The following is a 21195-nucleotide window of genomic DNA, read 5'->3' as shown; positions in this document are numbered from 1 at the left end:
TAGGCTCTGGGCAGCCATCTCAAGCAGCATCTCGTGGCCCAACCTCCTCCAACATCTGTTGAGTGGCTTCTCATTCCAGAGTTCCAAACCTCCTGCATTTTGTTCCACTCTTTTAACACAGTCCTCATTTTCCTTCTAGAAGAACACAGATCATGGGTATGGGGACAATGCCAGTGGCTACCAAGAAAAAGGGCTGCCCCCATGAGCTACTGCTCAGTTTGTTTTGAGGAGCCCTCAAAAAATATGTACACAAAAAGAACAAGATTAACAAAAATCACACACACACACACACAATTTTACTGTTATTTATTGTCTTAAAAATTGCATAGTACTTTGATTGTGCATGCTTTTAAATAGAGGACAAGGTAGCCCACTTGAAACTATTCTCTTGCATGGTATTTTTCAGGCTGTTTTTACTATGGGCAGGAGCAGGGACCAAAATGCTGCCTGGGCTTAAAAAGAACCATGATGAGATGAAAGAGAAGTTGGAGAGTCGGAGAGATTAAGATGAGAAGACACTGTTGAAAGGAACTGAGATCTGATAGAACCTACGGAGGCATAGGAAGATGGTGGGAGGGGGCTTCCCCGAGGTCAGAGGACAGGACTCAGTAGCAGTCAAGAGAGGATGGGAAAGGAGAAAGGAGTCCAGAGGGGCAATGCCTGGCACTCAAATCTGAGATGTACATTCCCTGCCAGGGGACTGGGCGCACTGGGTAGCCTGAGGGCACCGTTGGCTACAGAAAGCCACATACTAGAAAAATAACTTAAAAGCTATACAACTGTCATTATAAATACTTTGTCTTTAACTAGTGTTGGTTAAAAAAGGTTCACAGTTACTCTGAAGAGAGCTGTATTTCTATTGCACGGTATTGAAAGAGTCTGCTCAGATCCCCATGTGTAAACAATGGTTCCCTTCTCCTCTGGTGACTTCAGGACACAGAGAAAACACTACCTGCTGTAAGCAAAGCACTTGGGTACAAGGCACATCAAAGCTGTCAAGCTCTATCGGGATCTACTGAGAACACGCCGAATGCCAGCTTTTCTTCCCACTTGGTTTCACTGGGACAGGTCTTGAAGGTGGTAGTGGTCTCCTCTTGGTTCTCATTCCACGGTTACAGACTTGGCCAGATTTCTGGGGAAGTCAACCTAAAACGACAGAAGGTAGCTGCTCAGACCCACGGGTCTCAGCCACACACTGTGCTGTAAAGCCAGCTCTCAGAGTACTTTACAATAGGAAGATGAATATTCCTGGGCACCTCCAACCATGAGCTAGCTCCTTGAGACCTGCATCTTGGAAGGGATTTCTTATTCTAGAAACAATTATGTTTAGTCAGTAAATGTTAATGGTGCCCCTGATATGTGTCATGCAGTGTTAACACTATTAAAAGGATATGATTCATGCTATTAAAAACAGCTAGCTCAACTTGTACTGTTAAAAATTCACTTTTCTTGGAAGTAGACACACTAAAATATTGGTTAAAGGTGGGGCTTGGGAAGGAAATGTGACTGAGGATGGTTGATAAAGTGGGTTTCAACTTTATCTACAGGGTCTTATTTTGTTTACAATAACATTAAAGAAGAGAAACAAATATAACAAAATGTCAGCGATTGTCAATGATGGATGATGGATGTACCATCAGATGTTTGTTATATTGTTTTTGGTGTTGATATGTATTTTTTAAAGCTCCTCAAAATAAAATTGCAATAAAACTTCTATCTGCACACACACTTTCCGGTGAGATCATAAATTTGTTCTTTTCTGGAACAGAAATTGAAATAGGAATCCCAAAATGTTGAATGATTTGCTAGACTGAGGATAAACCTTCTAATATGGGAGGAAGATACATATATATGCACAAAGATAATTCACTGCAATTGTTATTTATGCAGATATTCCAAAAGATTAGAAACCGTTTAAACAACAGAAGACTGGTTAAGTCATGGTTAAAATCTGGAAGACTGTGGTGGAATATTGTGCAACGATCAAATGCTGCTTACAAGTTCAAGATCTGAGAACTTGTAATGTATTGTATACACTTGTAATGTATTAAAAAGAAAGTTGTGAAATTTCATCCTTGATATTATCTCAAAAAATCTTAAAAAATTTATAGGCACAAGGAAAAGACCAAACTAAAATGTTAAATTTGCTCATCAAATTGCCTCTTATGGTTTAATATGGTCTTTACACATCTTGCAGTTCCTGTCGTTTTCAGGGGGTATAAGTTACTTTAAAAAATTATTTTAAATGAAAATATTTCCTTTATGAATATTTATAATTTATACCCAATAAGTATTTAAGAACCAAATGGAACTCTGGGATTATGTCTCTTCCCTTTGCTGGATGAGGTGCAATTTTTAGACCTACGTCATATCCTCGGAGTACAGCCAGGTGGAAGGAGAGGAGCTGCAGCGGAATCACACTCAGGATGCCCTGCAGGCAGTCTACGGTGTGGGGCAGCTCGATCGTCTTATATGCAAACTTGGAGCTTTCAGTGTCGTCCTTGGAGCACAGTATAATCGGGCGACCCTAAGACAGAGAAATGTGATCACAAGATGCCGGTCATCTTTGAAAGGAGCAATCCATCACACACAGTAGAGTTTCTAAGATCAACATATTGCAATAATAATATTGTGATCTTTTGTCTTTGCTGCAGTTATAGGTCAGGTGATGTATCTGATTTGTGTACAGGTCAAAGAGTTTGGAGGCTTTTGTTAAAAAGGTTCCTATGCTTCTGTCGTTGCGGTGGTGGGGCACCCTCCTGCTGCATTAATTCAGCACCCGTTTATTGAGTGGCTTCAGTGTGCCTTGCAAAGAGCAGGAGTTCTTACCCCTTACTCTAGGGGCTCATAGTCAAGTGGTAGGAAAACAAAAATGTCAATAAGCAAACCAATAATTAGCAGTGAATTTCAGATAAATGTCACCAAGGCAGTAAAACCCCGTTACATGATTGGGAGACAGTGGGAAGTTTCGAGAAGTTCTCTGAAAAGGAGGCGTTTGTGTTGAGACCTGAATGATGAGAGGCCAGCTGCTTGAAGAAAGGTGGGAAGACTGTTCGGGGCAGAGGAAGCAGCCTGTGTTTTCCAAGTTCTAGCGGATTACTGAAACTGGGGGTGGGGGGCGGTTTCAGTAATGGAAACTCCTGAATTTGGATCCAGTTGGTCAGAAATGCGGGTGGGCTGGGAAGCCAAAAGACTGCAGTTGGTGGCTGACGTGAGGGTGGTCTTGTGGAGGACACAGCACTTCACCTGTGAAATCTAACTCTGGGTGGCCAATACCAGAACTTCCCCCAGGGATCTCCAACAGACCTCCTTTGATCTCATGTCTCAGGTCCAGGACCCCTCCGGGTCATCTGGATCACTGGGCCTCGCCTAGGAGCTTCTGTGGGCATGGCTGTAGGCTGGCCAGTCCCTTTCTGAATGTGCACCACGCACGAGGGACCCCAGAAGTATGTGCTCACACCTGCTCACCAGCAGGAACGAACACTCATTGCTGGTGCTGGCCAACAGTGGGTGAGGTGGGCATGAGCGGAAGAGAACAGGAGAGAAGTGACCCAGCCTGCCGGAGGGCCCTCACCTGGCGGGCTGTGACCTGCTGCAGGGCGTTCTGGCATTTAGCAAAGCAAGGATCCTTCATGATGACCATGATGACAGGCATCTGCTTGTCAATCAGCGCCAGGGGGCCGTGCTTCAACTCTCCAGCCAGGATGCCTTCTGAGTGCATGTAGGTTATCTCTTTAATTTTCTGGGGAAACATGAGGCGGAATCAGTGTCATGCTGCTAATGGGAGCAGATCATCCAGTGGGGAGAAAGGGAAGCCAGGGAAAGGGTGATCGAGGAAGCAGGGAGCTGAGGGCCGCAAGGCAGATGGACACACTGGAGTGGCCAGTGGCACTTAGGGTAGCCAGTGAGGCCAAGCCCAGGGAAGAGGGTTACCTGCTGTCTAGCTCACGCACAAAGCCCAGCACACAGCTTGTGCCCTCAGTCGAGCTCTGGGGCACAGCCACCCTGCCCCCACCGTGATGGGCAAGTCAGTATCAATCTAGCTTGTCCCCATCCCTTCTGAGCCAGCCTCATGGTTTCCCTAACAGTCATAGTTTGTAATGATGGCATTGTATTCTACACCTTCATTTAATTATCTGATTAACTGATCCCTCAATTCTGGATGATTAGTAACTTCTAAGTGTTGCCCCAACTTAACTATCAAGCAAAATGACGCACACTGGGGTGTTAATGGAGTTTTCCCCCTATGTTTAGAGAGATCCATTTCTTCTTTTCAGTTACCATTAAACCCATGTCATTGAACTAGTGAGAGTTTTGAAGAAAATATTTCTAAACTCCCCTAGAACTGCTTGGGTCAGGGAAACATTGTCAGAAGTGCGGCTCCACTCTGGATGCTGTAGACGGCGGAAGTACTGTACGCAAGCGACCACAGGGGGCCACGGCTTGTGCCAGCAGCAGTGTAAAAGCTTCTCTCTTTCCTCCAGGACTAACTTGGAGACCTAGTTGAATACGCATCTTTCAGCAGCACACTCAGGAGCCGCAGCTGAGCACCCCACGCTAGACAGCAGAGGCATGGCTGTGGGGTACCGAAAGGGTGCCCCACCCCAGCATTGAGCCTACTGCTCCAGAGAAGCTGTGTGCGTGGCCCCTCATGGGTGCCGGAGTCTGCACTGGAAGGATGTGGGAGCTGAAGCTTCCTGCAGTCTGGCAACTCATGGCTTGCACCTCACCCCAACGCCCTGCCTCCTGTAATACTCTGTTTCCCACCGGTGGCATCATTCTTCCAAATGGGGGTGGTGGGGGGTATAGGCAGTTGCTCGCACAGGCAGAGGAGGGGAGTCTAGCTGAGTTATAGATGCTGCCGCACTGCTGACACTGTCTCCCATTTACCTTGCTTGATCATCTGATCCGTAAACAGCAAGTGGATAGTGAGTAAGGCAAGCTCTAGGCTCGGGTCTCTGTACATCTCTTTCTGCCCTCTTAGTAGCCCTGTGGTCCTGGTGTCTTGTCCCTACTCCATCAGCTTTCTCTCAAGCCACATCTTTATTGCTGCAGTGGGCAAAACAGCTAGACATTGATATAAAAAATGCAGGGCTTTCTATGCTTATCTTCTGCAGGATCTCACCTCACCTCAGAAGATTGAGGAGTAACAGGGGAAACTGTGTAGAGACTTTACCCTGCAGTTCTGGTGTGCCCAAATCCTCCCACACAGACTTCTTGTGGTAATAGAAAAAAGCAAAAAAAAAATTTTTTAACTGAGTTTGAATTTTAGGTTGATTACTTCTACTATGTAATCTTGAGCAAGGTGCATTTTTTGGAGGCTCAATTTCCTCCTGGGTCAAACGTGAACAATAACTGCCAGTCTCTCAGAAGATGCTCCTGAATGGGCTATCCCAGATAGCGCCTGGTGCAGGCGAACACCCCGGGGCTCTCTCTGCAGGAGACTAGGCGCCTGCATCTCCACGTCAGCAGGGCTAGAACACTGGGTCGGAGAGCGACGCCCTCCCCTCCCCAGCCCAATGCCCTGCCCTCCTTCCTGTGGGTTTCCTGGGGTGTCTCCCCCTCACTCAGGGGCCGGTGGAGGAGGGGGTTGGGCAGAGGGTGCTCACCAGGGCTCCTTCCAGGCAAGTGGCATAGTTGTAGCCTCGCCCCATGACCAGAAGCGACCTCTGTGTGTAGAGCTCCAGGGCCAGGTCATGGATCTTCTCATCCAGGGACAGCACCTCCTTGATCAGCTCTAAGTCAGGCACACAGCAGAGGGGGAGAGCCAGTCACACCAAGTATAAAGCAAGATTCACAAAGAAAAGTCACAGTGTATAAGACAAGCCTTCCGAACTCACATCGCTTACACACTTGTCTCCCTTGCATTAGTTTAAGAGAATTTTAAATGCAGATTATGGGAAACAGCTTGTGTAATCAGCTAGGATTTTATTGAGACGGTGGTTTGTACTTGTGCTCCTATTTTCCTGAGCACAGGAGGTAAGCTGCTGCTGCTGCTGCTGCTAAGTCGCGTCAGTTGTGTCCAACTCTGTGTGACCCCATAGATGGCAGCCCACCGGGCTCTCCCGTCCCTGGGATTCTCCAGGCAAGAATACTGGAGTGGGTTGCCATTTCCTTCTCCAATGCAAGAAAGTGAAAAGTGAAAGTGAAATTGCTCAGTCGTGTCCGACTTTTAGCGACCCCATGGACTGCAGCCTACCAGGCTCCTCCGTCCATGGGATTTTCCAGGCAAGAGTACTGGAGTGGGGTGCCATTGCCTTCTCCAACAGGAGGTAAGCAGGAAGTGTTATTTCTAGCTCCATTTTACAGGCAAGGCAGCAGAGGATCAGTGAGGCTAAACCTCGAGCTGGCCAGCCAGACCTGACACTCCAGATTAATACCCCTCATCTGGTCGTGTGCTATGTCTGGAAAAAAAGCCTGTGTGAGATGGACCAGCACTTCTCAAACTCTTTGGTCTCAGGATTCCTTTATAATCTTAAAATTTATTGGGAATTTCTAAGAGCCTTTATTTTTGTGGGTTTTACCTATCAATATTTACCAGATTAGAAACTGAGGAAATTAGTTATTCACTCATTTAAAAATAATGATTTAAGCATGAAATTAAAAAAAAAAACCAGTGAGGAGTGGCGCTGCTTCACATTTCTGCAAATCCTTAATGCCTGACTTTTTCATAGAAGACAGATTCTCTTATCTGTTTCCTCATTCAATCCATTGCAATATGTTTTTTGGTTGAAGAAAATCTGGCCTCACAGATTTGTAGCTGGAGAAAAAAAGAGTATTTAAATAACTTTTTCAAATAATTGTGAATGTCTTTGATATTACACCAAACTTAAGAAGTGACAATTTCTTAAAAGGGAGATCATATCAATCAAAATTTCCTACTTTGTCAACTTAAAATGTATTAGTCTATTGTGTACTTACGTAAATGGATTTTTTTACATGTGCATAATTTTGTAACACTGCATTGGCCATTTGCAAAATAGTGGTTCATTGGGTTATTCAAATCTTCCAAAAATGGACACATTCATTATAAAATATTTTTTTAAAAAAAATTAGACTTGTTAAAATCACTGTGAGCTTATCAGAGATGTTTTTGAGTATTGGGAGGTCGTCACACCAGAGCTGACAGCCACAAGTTTTCCAGATCCTGTTTTGGTTGAAAGCTCAAAGGTTATCATTGGCAATGGATACTATCATCAGCTTTTCTCGAAGTTTGGGGCTAACTCGGTTCACTTTTGAGAAAATGTCTGCCAAGTACCAAGTCAGCTTGCTACTCAATCAACCACAGGGTGCTTTTCTCTGGAACAACCATCAGACTTCAGGGTGCAGCAGACGCGCTTGCTGCACACCTCCCATTTGTCACACAGACTATTAAAAAGTGTTACAATTTAGTAAGCTTAATGCATTTCGCCACATAATCAAAGACACCCCTAAGTGGAGTTCTTGTATTTTGGTCATGAGAACATTGTGCTGCCTCGGCCCTGAAGAGTGCTGAGTGCCAGTGGCAGCCACCAGCGCCCCTGCAGATGTCCACACAGTGAGGAAGGCAAAGCATCCTCTTTGTCATAAAAACCGCATTACTACAAAAATAGTTTTCACTGACAGGGTCTTCTATGCCCCCCAAGATCTTGGGGTCACATCTTGATAAATGCCCACTTACCAGAAGAGAGTCCTGTTCTTGCAGGATTGTTACCTGGCTTAAAGTTAAAATGCTTTTCTTGTTAATAAAAGAAAATTTTAATAAAAATTTAATAAAAGAAAATTTTTTATTTCTTGTTAATAAAAGAAAATTTTTAGCATGTTGTCTTGGTCCGATTCAGACCCTGAGACCTAGCATGGTTACACAGTGGTTTTCCCTCACTGCCTTCTCTTTGCCCTTTGTTCCAGAAGAAAGTCTGGTAAGACCGGGAATGGCTCCACCCAGAAGAGCCTTGGGGCCATTCACTCCTTGTGTGTTTCCTGAGCAACTACTGATTGTCTGCCCTGGCTGGACACCTGGAAACCAGCAGTGACTCTGACAGACAGGGTTGGTGCTTGCTAAGTTGACATGGCTGGGGAAGACAGGTCAATACACAGGAGAACAGGTAATTTCAAATCATGGCATGTGATATAAAGAAAAGAAATGGGCTCCTGTATTAAAGAGAGCTAAGCAGGGGATTGGGCTTCCCTGGTGGCTCAGTGGTAAAGAATCTGCCTGCAATGCAGGAGACCTGGTTCGATCGCTGGGTTAAGAAAATCCCCTGGAGAAGGGCATGGCAACCCACTCCAGTACTCTTGCTTGAAGAATTCCATGCACCGAGGAGCCTGATAAGATACAATCCATGGGGTTGCACAGAGTTGGACACGACTGACTGACAAAGCAGCAGCAGCAGCAAGCAAGGATTAAGGCCCCTATTAGGGTTGCCAAGGAGGGTCTCAGGAGGTGATTTCTGAACTAAGACTTGGGTGACGGGAGCTGTTTGTCATATGAAGAGCTGGAGGAAGAGGGTTTTGGTAGAAGAAAGAGCCAGGACAAATGTCTTCCCGTGAAAAGCGCTCGGCATTGCTGAAGGTCAGAAAGTTGGTGAGGGAGGCCCGGGAGGGGAAGGGACCTGGGAAGGGTCAGAGGCACAGGGGCCCAGAGTGCAGGGCTCCATGGCCTGAGGACAAGTGTGGACTGGAATCTTGGCCCAGTGGGGGGCTGCTACAGGAGTTTAGCAGTAAGGAGAAGTTTTGAGGAGAAGGGGATGGTTAACAGTATCATTTATGGAGAGAGTCAGGCAAAGGAGCAGCCAGGAACAGTCTACAGGATTTGACAATGAGCAGGTGAGCTCTGGAACATACCGGGTAGAGATTTCAGGCCATGGATGATCTCTCGCCTTCTGTTTTGCAGTGAAATGCGGTCTTCAGACATCATCAAACCAAACATCACCAAGGAGATGAACTGACTGGTGTAAGCCTGAGGACAGAACAGCAGTGCTAGTGGAACTGGGGCCACGTGCATGTGGTGACCACTCAAGACGAGACAGAGCCCGGGGCTCCCCTCCAGGGCCGGACGAGACAGAGCCCGGGGCTCCCCTCCAGGGCCGGACGAGACAGAGCCCGGGGCTCCCCTCCAGGGCCGGACGAGACAGAGCCCGGGGCTCCCCTCCAGGGCCGGACGAGACAGAGCCCGGGGCTCCCCTCCAGGGCCGGACGAGACAGAGCCCGGGGCTCCCCTCCAGGGCCGGACGAGACAGAGCCCGGGGCTCCCCTCCAGGGCCGGACGAGAAGAGCCCGGGGCTCCCCTCCAGGGCCGGACGAGACAGAGTCCGGGGCTCCCCTCCAGGGAGGGGACCACCCACCCAGCCGAGGCCCTCCTGCGGGTGCCCACGTGGCTCCTACCTTGGTGCTGGCCACGCCGATCTCCGGCCCTGCGTTGATGTGGACGCCGCAGTCCGTCTCGCGGGAGATGGAGCTGCCCACGGTGTTGGTGACGCCCACGGTCAGAGCTCGGCGGTCCTTGCAGTAGCGCAGTGCCAGGAGGGTGTCTGCAGTCTCCCCTGCCACACAGGTCCTTCTTTTCAGTTCACAGCTGTGCGGCCCTGCCAGCCTTAACCTCCACCCCTGACTCGTTTACTTCTGGCTCTTAGGCAGAAATTGGTGCCTAGACACAGTTTGTGTGTGTTTAGAAAGGAAAATGTGTGCTCAACAGGTTTTTTTTGAGTTGCTTCTTTCTCTCTCTTTTTTTTAAAATGTAAGATGTTCTTTATTTAAGGTTTGCTAATGCCAGAGACACAATTAGCACTTAGATCTCGAAAAAAGGAGAATTCTTTAGTCTTAAAAGTAAATAGGAAAATAAAACATTCATGGGGATTTGGATTCAAAGTTTGAAATGAATTTATCACTTCTTTTACTGTTTAGTGTGAAGTGCATGTTCTAGGGATGTTAAAACCTTTCTCATGAAAATTGGTAAATTATTCAACTGGATGGGGCCTTCATATGGGGACCGCAACCGCAGAGGCATATAGGAAAAACTTGAACACCTGGGTGCTTAGTAATGCAGTTAATGTGCTTCACTGTGATCATTTCTGTAATTTGAAGATGAAAGCTGATTCGTAAGTGGAACTTATTAAAAGTTTATTAAAAGGAATTTATTAAAAGTTTATGTGTGATTCAATGGTAAACAGAACATTTAAATTCCATAATTGAGGTTTTCGTGAAAATATGTGAAACAAGTTTTTCTAAAGATGGCTTAAGACTCTCTCGTCCCTGGTCTTCTCTAATTTTTCTTGAATCGTAAGACAGAGTGGTTTATACTTACTCTTCTGTTATCTCACTTCCCATTTCCTATTTAACCCACTCTGTCTGGCCTTGTGCCCTGGTGGATTCTCAGATTCAAGATTTCGCTACTATTTATGTGACAAGTAGTTTCTCATCCACTGTCTCACTGAATTCTCATGACAACTCCTCCCCAATGGGGAGGCATCACCTCCATTTCCCCTTTAGGATGAGGTGTCCAGAGACGGAGGAAATCAATGCCTGACTTGCTCAAGGCCAATTAGCTGTGGGTGATGGAGTAGGCCTGGCTCGGGTCTGGCTCCCAGTATTCTTTTTTGGATTCTAAACGACCTCATTCAGAATGGGCTGAAATTTAATATTTAAAAAGCAAGAATGCTCCTAAATGGTGCTTCTCAAACAGATCTTGTTTTAAAGGAAAACATTTCTTGTAGCCTCCAAGTGTGGACTCAAATTATTTTTATTGAAAAAACAAATTTAAATAGGTTCATGAATAAACCAGCAAGAAGTCCCTGTTGGTAAGTCCTAAAGAACTCAAGTGAAATCAGACATGATGCATAAGATAAAATCAAACATTCAGTGTCCACACAGCCACCACTCTTGGCTCTGCTGCCCTAACTTTGTTCCAGTGCTGCCTGGTGCAACTGCGGCCCACTTCTCCTCTCCTGTTTCCACTCAGACTTCCATCTAGCACAATGGGCCACATGGCCCTTTCTCAGCACCAGTTGGGGCCAGGGCTGGGAGCTGGGGACAGATCTATATTCATCAGTACCCCCATTTTTGATAGTTTAAAAAATTTTAATGTAAAGAGCTAAAGAAAATGAAACTTTAAACTCCTTCTATGAAGTCACTCATAAGGTACCACTGCATTATTTCCACATTAAATGCACCTCCATTCTTTGGTTCGTGGCTCCCACCAATTCACGAAACATTTTTAGGTTCTGACAGAATTATAAACCCAAAGGTAAGTGGCAACTGAAGTTAGAGGGCAGCACCTGGGAACGAGGCAGTCAGCTAGATAGTGGGTATGTCAGTGTTAGTTTTTCTTAGCTTGTCACTGAAATGGAAATGTTATTAAAAATTCATGCTGAAAACAGCATATTAAGATATTAGGGCATTCTGTTAACGCTGCAGTTGTGATAATGACACTGGTGTTATATTTTTTCTTGTATCATTTATAGATACATTTTGAAATATTTATGGATAAAATAACATGTTTGATATTGACTTTTAAATAACCCAATGAAAGGGAGGGGTTAAAGTGGCTATGATATACAAAATGGGTGAGCTATTTCATAACATAACTGCTTAGCCCAGGCACTTCCTCATGTGAGTCTCTCTTCTATAAAGGTTTAGAATTCTGCATAGTTAAGTGTTATAAGAATTCTCCCAGAGCTCATGCATATGAGTTCCAAGCACATGGCTGTGGATCACCTCCCTGACCCTCTGTCCTGCCTTGAGCTGGAGCAAATGCTCCAGAACGTTAGGAAGGCACCCAGGCAGGGTTTCCTGAGCTGGGAGAGGGTAGTCTGGACTCTCTACATGTGAACAGTGTCTCTCTATGCCTCCTACTGCTGGACTGCTGGTGGAGTTCTTGAAGGTACGATCAATCAGGAGCATGAACCTTCCCTCCAATTTAAACCCAGCACACATTTATGAGTACCTCAGTGAGGGGGCTCTTGAGTCCTGGACTTGGAATGTCAGGAGAAGGAAAAACTTCGCTGCATAGCCCTCCTCATAAAATGGGACAGCAGTTGATGGCTCTGAGGGTTAAATGACTCTGTGCCTCAGAGCACGTGGCACACAGTCTGTGTGCAGAGAACTTCACTGGACGGAGGAGGCAGGGAGCTGTGCAGTGCCTCACCGAGAGGACAGAGCCCTGAGGTGAGCTAAGGAAAACCTACAACCCTTACCTGACTGGCTTATGAAAAAGCAAACGTCATCCCTGAACACAGGTGTGTTCCTGTCCAGAAAATCACTAGCAAGTTCAACCATCACGGGGAGCTCGGTCAGTTCCTCCAAAACTTGCCGCGTCTGAAGCCAACAAAAAAGGGAACTAAAGTCAGTTACAGACACTGCGGGGACAAAGACAGCTGAGCTTCTAAGATACCGCTGCATACAGGTGGGCAGGGAAACTCAGGCATTCACAGGCCCAACTGCAGGAGAAAGGGCTCCATGCCAGTTCTCATACTGGCTCATGGCAGCAAATTTGGAAGGCCAAACACAGGACAGAACCTAAGACTCATCTTGCCCTAGCCGACACTGCCTCCCAGGCACTATGGAGGGTCCAGCCTGTCGCACTTACAGCCACAGCGGCGTGGTAGCTGGTCCCACAGCCAATCACAATGAGCCGTCGGCATCGTCTGATCTCCTTCAAGTGGTCTTTCAAGCCACCCAGGAGCACTGCAGGACACACGCAGGGCATTAATGCTGACATGACACAGGGACCACGCGTAGGCCTAGGGCTCGGATGAGGGATTACCTGTGTTGGTCTCAAAATTCACTCGACCTCTCATGGTATTGAAAACTGATTCTGGCTGTTCAAATATCTCCTTTTGCATAAATGCACTGAAGTTACCTGGTCAAACAAACATCAACAAGATGAGTCAATTTTAATTTTGTTACACTACCACTGCTTAGCTTTTAATCAAGAAGAAAAGTTGTTACACAGTCACAGGGACATGTATAAAGGCCACTACAGATTACGAAGGGTCTCTCCAGGTATTGTCCCATCTGAGACTCATGGTGACGAGTCAGGTCGGGTATGATTACTGACTTCAGTGTGCATATCATACGCTGCAGCTTGAGGGAGGGAGGGATGTAAGCAACAAACGCGTGGCTGGCCTTCCTGGGCCATGCTCCTCTTAGCAAGGCCACAAGAAAGGACAATGCTTTACTTCCTACTACCCCTCTACTTAGGAAAGTGCCCATGAAGCAAGTCCAAGGAAACAGGCCGCTTTTCAAAACCAAATACACTCCTAACTTCTGTACTGAGACAAAAAACAAAAAAACCTTTTGAGCCACATATTCCCAGGGCTCTGATCTGAATGAAACCAGATACTACCCCAGACCTCCTGACAGGTGTTATGTCTGATGCCTGTCAACAGGTATGCAGACAGGCTGGGAGGCCCTCTGTGACCCACAGATGCATGATGTCCAGCACTGCAGTGTCCTTGAATGCTGCCCTCGGCAGAGGACTTCTAGAAAGAGTGACATGAAGCAAACAGAGCAAGTGAGGAGAGGTGGGGGCCGCTGCAGATACAGATCAGGGAAGGGCTCTCTGAGGGAGTGACATTTCAGGGGAAATGATCCACAGAAGCCGGTCCTGTGAGAAGCTGAGTGCCCCCCCACCCCAAGTAAGCAAGCATTCGACTTGTCTGAGTAATGGTGAGGAGGGCGGGATGGGTGGACAGAGGCATAGTGAGAAAGGGGTGCATGAGGTGGTGCCCGGCTGGGTGTGGGTGGCTGTGGGCTGTTGCTGGGAGTGTGAGCAGTGGGAAGCCATTGGAGGGCTTTATGCAGCAGGGTAAGAGGGTGTGAATGGCGCTCTTAAAAGTTTACCCCGGTGGCCCTGTGGAGAAGAGTGTGCAGGGAGACCAGTGTGGGTGCGGGAAGATGGGCTCCCCTGGCAAGGAGAGAGCAGTCTATAGCCTCCTGTTACTGCAGGCCTGTAGGAATGTGTCCTAGAGAGTTCTAAAGGGAGGTAGCTGATGGACTGGGGTCAGATCAAGCAGGAAGACCTTGTGCCTGGACACAATTGGAAGTTCCCTTTGGTCAGACACCCCACAGTCCCTGAGCTGCATGAACCACAGACCACTTGCAGCCCCACCCCAGTGCTTAGGGCAGGCAGGAAGGCTGTGGTGCCCACCCTGGACAGAGTCTCCCCCACATAATACATGCCCCTGAGGTTGCTGCACAGGGATTCTCAAAAGACACTTGCCTTTCATGATTTGCTGCAATTCCATCTGCAAGGTCTGGATGGCTCGAGATGGGTCATCACTAGCCAAACGCTTGACCCGGTGAATAGAGAGTTTCCCATCAGCCACTGCGGCAATGTCATCATCCTCAAGGAAGATGACCCGGTTGGTGTGCTCTATGATAGCACTGGAGCAAGGAAAAAGCGGGTGTCAGAGACAGGGCCCACCCTTGACAGTTACTCACTGTGTCTCAACTGTGGGTCCGTATGGGTAGCACTGAATAGCACTTTACGATATGCCGTATTTACACTAATTCATACCTCCCACCCCTCCATCCCCCAGAATTACTTTGAAGCCAGCCCCAGACATCAAATCATCTGTAAACCTTTTGGCTTATAGCTCTAAAAGATAAGAATTATTTTGTAACCTTACTCAAATACCATTATCACGTCTAAGAGTAATAGTTATTCCTCCATGTCATCAAATATCCAGTATGTTCAAATTTCCCCAATAATCTCATAGATGTCCTTTTATAATTGTTTTCTTCAAATCAGGATCCAAACAACGTCAACTTTGGAGAATGTTCAAGAACTAACACATTATTCTGAATCATAAAGGGAAAGGATGAACATTTATCTTGCCTTTCCAAATGATCTGTCTTTCAGAATAATCACATTTTAAGAAGGCAAGCTTCTTTTTATAGGAGGGAAATACAGCTAATAAAGAAGTAATGACAGAATTATAATAATCAACCTATGAACTTATAATTGTCAATAGCCTAATCAAGGTCTATCAGTGGCTACTGACACAAAGAGATGAAAATCTGAGAGCTGCTTTATAATGGATGAAAGAGGCCGGTGATACGGATTTTAACAGTCCTACAAAAAGACAGTGAAACTTAGTGCCTCCTGATGGAAGTACACACTACCTATTCAATAGTCCTGCCAAGAAAAATCAAACCTGATGATCAAGCTTCTAGATACCTGTAAACTCCTGTTTGCAGGAAATACAGAAGAACATGGAGGAGGCACGCCAGAAAATCCATTTAGTGGGAAACTCATTCGGACAAATGACTTCTCTTATACACACATAGACATGCATGCAAGCAAAGAGGGGGGGGCGGAACTTAAAGGTAACTATAAGATCTATCCATTAATGAAATGTGCAGTCATTGTGTTTATTTTTTAATTAACTTTCTCTGTGTGGAAAGTAATAACGATTTTCCCCTTGAGATGGTAAATGAAAAAGAAAGGTAATCAATAGTACAGGTGGTACACAGATATGGCAAAAGCCATGAAGGTGGGCTTTCCTGGTGGTTCAGACAGTAAAGAATTCACCTGCAAATGCGGGAGATCCCTGGGTCAGGAAGATCCCCTGGAGAAGGGAATGGCTACCCACTCCAGTATTCCTGCCTGGAGAATTCCATGGACAGTCTAGCCTGGCAGGCGATCGTCCATGGGGTTGCAAAGAGTTAGACGTGACTGGACGACTAACACTTAACACTATGAACGTGGTACTTGAAGGACCATGAGAGAAAAAAACGCTCATTCCACCAAGGGCTACACCAATATGTACCCTGTGCAGAAGAATGAGCACTTAAAACTGCTGATGCAAAGTTAAAAAGAGGAAACAATCAAGTTTATGGCTCTAAGAGAGGCAGCTCCAGATCCTAGCAAAGAAAGATAAAGTAGGATGGAAAGCCCTTGCACTAGAAAAAGCATTTTAAACAATGTATGTTCTTTGAATAAAAAGCAGAAAACACAGTCAACAAGAGGAAGAAGTAAAAACGGCCTGATTCAGTCTCCAATAAAGAAATACTGCTTACACTGTACTTTCCTTCAGACAGGGCTTAGTACGTGTGTTTGATTTACGTGTGCATGTAACCTGCATGTTTAAATATAATCATTGTTTTAGTTTACAGAATGGATGGGGAGTCATCAAGATTATAGGCCCAGGGGTTAGACCTGAGGTGGAGTCCTCATCCCTGTCTCTCACCAGCCTGTGGCCTTGGACAGCACAGACATGACCCCTCTAAGCCCGTCGTGGGCTCCTCAACTTCAAAATGGAAGGTGACCACTGTGCCCTCTCCAGTGGTCTGCTGTGATGCCTGCACGGGAGAGTCTTGGTGAAGCCCTCCAGACAGTGTCCAGCTGTCAGTGCACAGTGCATGCTGGTCACTGTTGTCACGAGAGCACCCAGCATGCCTTCATATACGAGAGGGTCACCTCCGCCAGTCCTGTTTTCCAATATGTACTTTTTCATCTATGCACAGTACACTGTAGAGTCACTTTTTTAAGTTCCAAAAAACTTACACAAACGAAAGAATGTCAAAGATTTAATGACAACATTGAATTTATAGATTAATTTAAGAAGAGTCAATTTCTTTAAAAATAATTTTAAATTATTAAATTAACTGTAAACTGATTAATGTCTTCATAATAATATTAAGCCTTCCTACCAAGGAATGTGGTAATCTCTCCCTTTATTCAAGTCTCTTCTTCTTTCTCATGGTAAGCTTTTGCAGTCTTTTCCAAACAGGTTCTGAATTATTTTTATTTAAATTTATTTTAGGGCTGCCCTGGTAGCTCAGCTGGTAAAGAATCTGCTTGCAATGCAGGAGACCCCAGTTCAATTCCTGGGTCAGGAATATTCTTGGGCTTTCCTGGTGGTTCAGACGCTAAAGAATCTGCCTGCAATGTGGGAGAGCTGGGTTCAATCCCCGGGTTTGGAAGATCTCCTGGAGAAGGGAACAGCTACCCACTCCAGTATTCTGGCCTGGAGAGTTCCATGGACTCTATAGTCCATGGAGTTGCAAAGAGTCGGACATGACTTTCCTACCAAGGAGTGTGGAATCTCTCCCTGTATTCAGATCTCTTCTTGTTTCTCATAGTAAACTTCTGCAGTTTTCTCCAAACAGGTTCTGAATTATTTTTATTTAAATTTATTTTAAGGGATTACAACTTTTTTTTTCAGCCATGGTAAATAGATTACTTTTTTTCATTCAACAAAGGTTTGCTGAGAGCCAGCCGTACCAGTCACTTATGGAGACATGAGTAGGGGACAGGCTGGATGTGGTCCTCTCCTACCCATCTCATTGAGCTGACAGCAAAGCGGCTGCTGCTGGAATGTCAAATTTCCACATCTTTATACTCTGAAGAGCCATGAGTATTACTTCTGACAGCCTTTCAGGCGGATTTTATATAATCATATAAAAGTATATAATCATATTGCCTATAAATAATTGCTTAATCTTTCACATACTTACGGCTTTTTTTTTTTTAGAAACATCTACCATACTTCACTGAATATAAGGTAATACTGATCTTAAGATTGTGATTATTTCATGTACTTCTAAAAAATTAAAACTATAGCAAATTATAATTGTAAGATGCTACTCATAGATACTGGGCTTTCCTTGTGGCTCAGCTGGTAAAGAATCTGCCTGCAATGCGGGAGACCTGGGTTCGATTCCTGGGTAGGGAAGATCCCCTGAAGAAGGGAAAGGCTACCCACCCCAGTATTCTGGCCTGGAGAATTCCATGGGGATAGTCCATGGGGTCACAAAGAGTTGGACACGACTGAGCAACTTTCACTTTCACTCGTAGATACTAAAATCTATAAAATAACTATATATCTTAGAACCATTGAAATATTAGCTTCTTATTGAAATGGTGCACTAAGAAACACAGTCTGGGAGCCGCTGCCCTTCCCTAATCAGCATTAAGTACAATGCTGGCTGTGGGCTGAAATAGGCCTGGCAGCCTGGGCTGCAAGCTCCGGCTACTTCATGCTTCCCAGGAGGCCTCACCTGGTGTCTTCCTTGCTCCACATCGAGGCCCTACCAGAGGGTGGTGGGAAAAAAAGGCATAATAAACACTTGGATCAAGGAGGTAGCGGTGGTGGTGTTTATGATGGTTTTCTAGGGCTTCCCTGGTAGCTCAGCTGGTAAAGAATCTGCCTGCAATGCAGGAGACCCAGTTCGATTTCTGGGTTGGGAAGATCCCCTGGAGGAGGGCATGGGACCCACTCCAGTGTTCTTGCCTGGAGCATCCTCATGGACAGGGAAGCCTGGTGGGCTACAGTCCATGGACTTGCAAAGAGTCAGACACAACTGAGCGACTAAGCGCACATGATGGTTTTCTATTTCAACCAGCAGGAAAGTGCTGCTGTCTTTTCTGAGTGTATTTGTGTGTATCCATTTTTTGGATACGCTAAAATGGGCATGAAGCGTACTTTCTCAAGTTTCAGAATTACTGTTTGGTGTACTGATGAGAACGTGGACTTTGGGATCCTTTGGGCCAGAACCCTCAATCTTGGCTCTTTTATCAATTGTCAGACTCTGGTAAAGGCAGGCAAGGTTCAGGAAGGACCGAAGGTCTGGAGACACTTGCCCCATCTAAAGAAGCAGCCTTTGAATGGCCCCTGAAGGACTGGAGGGAACTGTCTGGTGTGCTCAAATCTGCTGGTTTTCCAGAAAGTTAGACGTTTAGATTTTTATGGAAAATTTCCCAGTTTTACAATGTCGGCAACTAATTCAATTATTCCGTGCAGCCCCACACACTGTTAGATCAGTGGGCTTCGCCTTTGGCCACCAGGGCTGCTGATGCCAGCCAGGCCAAAAGTGGTCACTGGGCAAGGATTCCCTCGGGAGGGCCGTCACCTCCTCCCCTTGCTGAGCCTTGAGAAAACAGCTCAAGTTGCGGGTAAGTAAGAAAGAGGGGGTTCAGCCAGTCTTTCTTGATTATATCATCCTTGGAAAGAAAGGAAACAAGGTCTAGCTACCTTGCATCAGAAGCAAAAAAGAATTCCACTGCTTTATCGCCCACAGCGTGAAGGCAGGTCGAGCTGTCCAGCCTCTTCATCCTTGTTTTACAGATATTCTTCACATTCTCAATATTGCCTAGAAAATGAAGGGAAGGATCACAAATCCTGTTCCAACTATTTCCTCTGAACAACAGGAGGAAGCCAGTTTCCCCTTTGAATACGTGTGCAGAAATGTGCAAGTTTTAGCTTCGTCTGTATCAGCCAAATTGTGTAAAAGATCTCCAAATAGGAAGAGCTCTGAATTGATTGCTAACAAAACAAACCAAATCAACACTCAAATCACGACACGGGTGCCTTTATGTAACAGAACCTCATGCGGCTCCTGTGGCTTGTGTGCATATTTGAAAATATACACGATAAAAAGCTTTTGAAAACATGGAGCCAAGTCTCAGTTGCATGAAAACCGTTTGGACCTGGTCCCAGCAGAGTGAAGGGATGCATCCTGCCTCTGTGGGGAGCTGCTGCCTCCAGAACAGTGCCGTGCTGCTCAAGTCCTTCTCAAGAAACTTACGTGTCCTATATAAGACGGGGATCTGTTCTGTGGAGAGTTTGTATTTGCTCCTTACTCCGATGAGTAGGGGACTGCCTCTCCTGTAAGGATAAGAGGGAACTGAATTACCTATTGCCTTGACGCCCTGGGCTGGGCTGGGTGTCCTCTGAACACTGAGACGGTACCCACATTGCGCCCCCTTCCTAGGGCAAAGTAACCCCGAGACATCCCAAAGATTGTCCCAGAAGTTTTAGAACCACTAATTACAGATAATTTAGAAAAATAAAGCTTTATTGCTTCTTCACACTACCTTCTTCTGCATTCAAAATAGTAACATTGCAATAATAGATTTTAAAAGGAGTTTCAAAATGTAACAGGGACCAACTAGCATTTTATACTTCTATAATTTGAAAGACTTAAATTCCAAATAGCAATTTAGTTCCTGATCCAGAAAAAATAAAATTATAGTACAGTCACATAATTTCCTGCCTTGCTATTGTGATAGTCTGGGCCACAGACACATTCTCCAGGGCTCCCTGGGGCCTTCAGCAGGAAGCCTGCAACCACAGGGCAACCCTAGACCCTACAGAGCTGAGCCTCTGGCCACCTCCCAACTCCCCACCAGCTCCTGGCTTTCATGGGGTAGGGTCCAAACAACCTTGTTCGCTGCGGTCACCCAGGCCTGGCACATAGAAAGTGTCAGTAGGTACCCACTGAGACTAGAGGAGCCTTAAGCCCCCCCAGTGCCCCTCCCTGTCACCACCCTGGCCTAACTGCAGATCCCTCACTTGAGGCTCCGTGCTTTTTGCTCACACTGGTTTCTCGGCCTGCCTTACCCAGGCCGACACCTGCTTCCCCTTGGGCCCCCTGTGCACTGCCTCCCAGCCCCCATCACAGAGAACGACATTCTCAGCCCAGCCCTGTCCTCCTGTACAACCGTCCAGTCCTTAAGGGTCCGGTGGCCCTGGGTCCCCAGCTCAGCACACAGTAAGTGTCAACAAATATTGGTTGGAGTGATGGATAGATGAATGGGTAGATGGTCAGACTGACTGTGGATGGATAAAAGGGATGGACAGATGAACGGGTAGATAGACAGATGGTGGATGCACAGGAGGGTGGTTACCTGATGGCACTCACACACCCACTTGTGTGAGCCCACACAGTCCTGGGGCCACACAGCACAGGGCTCGGACAGAAGGATGTGTGGGCTGACCCAGGCCCTCTCAGCTGATTCTTGGGTCACACCCGGCATGAAGGTGATGAAGTTTGACCCCTTGGCTTTCAAGGCCTCTTCTTTACTGGACTCAAATCAACATTCATTTTTTTCCTGATTTCATGTTCATAATTTTACATACTTTTTCTAAAGGGAGCTTCTGAAACTGACCTGAAACCTGGATCTGCCCTTGCTATCCAATTTTATTTTTAGTTTGAATTTGTTGTCAATTCCTAAAAAAAAAATCTAGAGATTCCAAATAAACATCCAATTTTCTAGTTGCTCTTTTAATTAAATCAGAAACTCCAGCCACGTCCCTTCCATTCTGCCAGAAGCCCTGCCCCTACCTTGTGCCTCAAGCTAGTGATTTTATTTGTTTGTAACTGGAAATGTCAGTGCATTCCGCCTTACCTTGTGGCCACGGCTTCTCCAGGGTAGTGGATGCTCTTGAAAACCAAGGCAAATGCACCTTCCTGAAAAGACAAGAAAGAAGA

At 46.0% G+C, this 21195-nt stretch overlaps 1 protein-coding gene across 1 annotated transcript in view; it reads right to left on the bottom strand.

Moving 5' to 3' along the window:
• Window positions 1–289: 289 nt before the first annotated feature.
• Window positions 290–21195, bottom strand: part of GFPT2 (glutamine-fructose-6-phosphate transaminase 2) — a 44775-nt gene continuing 23869 nt past the window's right edge. The window contains exons 7-19 of the mRNA XM_052642947.1: window positions 21113–21174; window positions 19510–19589; window positions 18957–19074; window positions 14198–14361; window positions 12740–12835; window positions 12563–12660; window positions 12171–12291; window positions 9364–9521; window positions 8824–8938; window positions 5610–5737; window positions 3575–3742; window positions 2366–2527; window positions 290–1146 (exon numbers count right to left, since the gene is read on the bottom strand). Of these exons, the coding sequence (XP_052498907.1) occupies window positions 1102–1146; window positions 2366–2527; window positions 3575–3742; window positions 5610–5737; window positions 8824–8938; window positions 9364–9521; window positions 12171–12291; window positions 12563–12660; window positions 12740–12835; window positions 14198–14361; window positions 18957–19074; window positions 19510–19589; window positions 21113–21174 (1515 nt within the window). The 3' untranslated portion in view covers window positions 290–1101. The remainder of the gene's footprint in view (window positions 1147–2365; window positions 2528–3574; window positions 3743–5609; window positions 5738–8823; window positions 8939–9363; window positions 9522–12170; window positions 12292–12562; window positions 12661–12739; window positions 12836–14197; window positions 14362–18956; window positions 19075–19509; window positions 19590–21112; window positions 21175–21195) is intronic.

The sequence above is a fragment of the Budorcas taxicolor genome, chromosome 7 (genome assembly GCF_023091745.1).
Source record: "Budorcas taxicolor isolate Tak-1 chromosome 7, Takin1.1, whole genome shotgun sequence".
NCBI classification, from domain to species: Eukaryota; Metazoa; Chordata; class Mammalia; order Artiodactyla; family Bovidae; genus Budorcas; species Budorcas taxicolor.
This window is presented reverse-complemented; position numbering and strand designations above follow the sequence as displayed.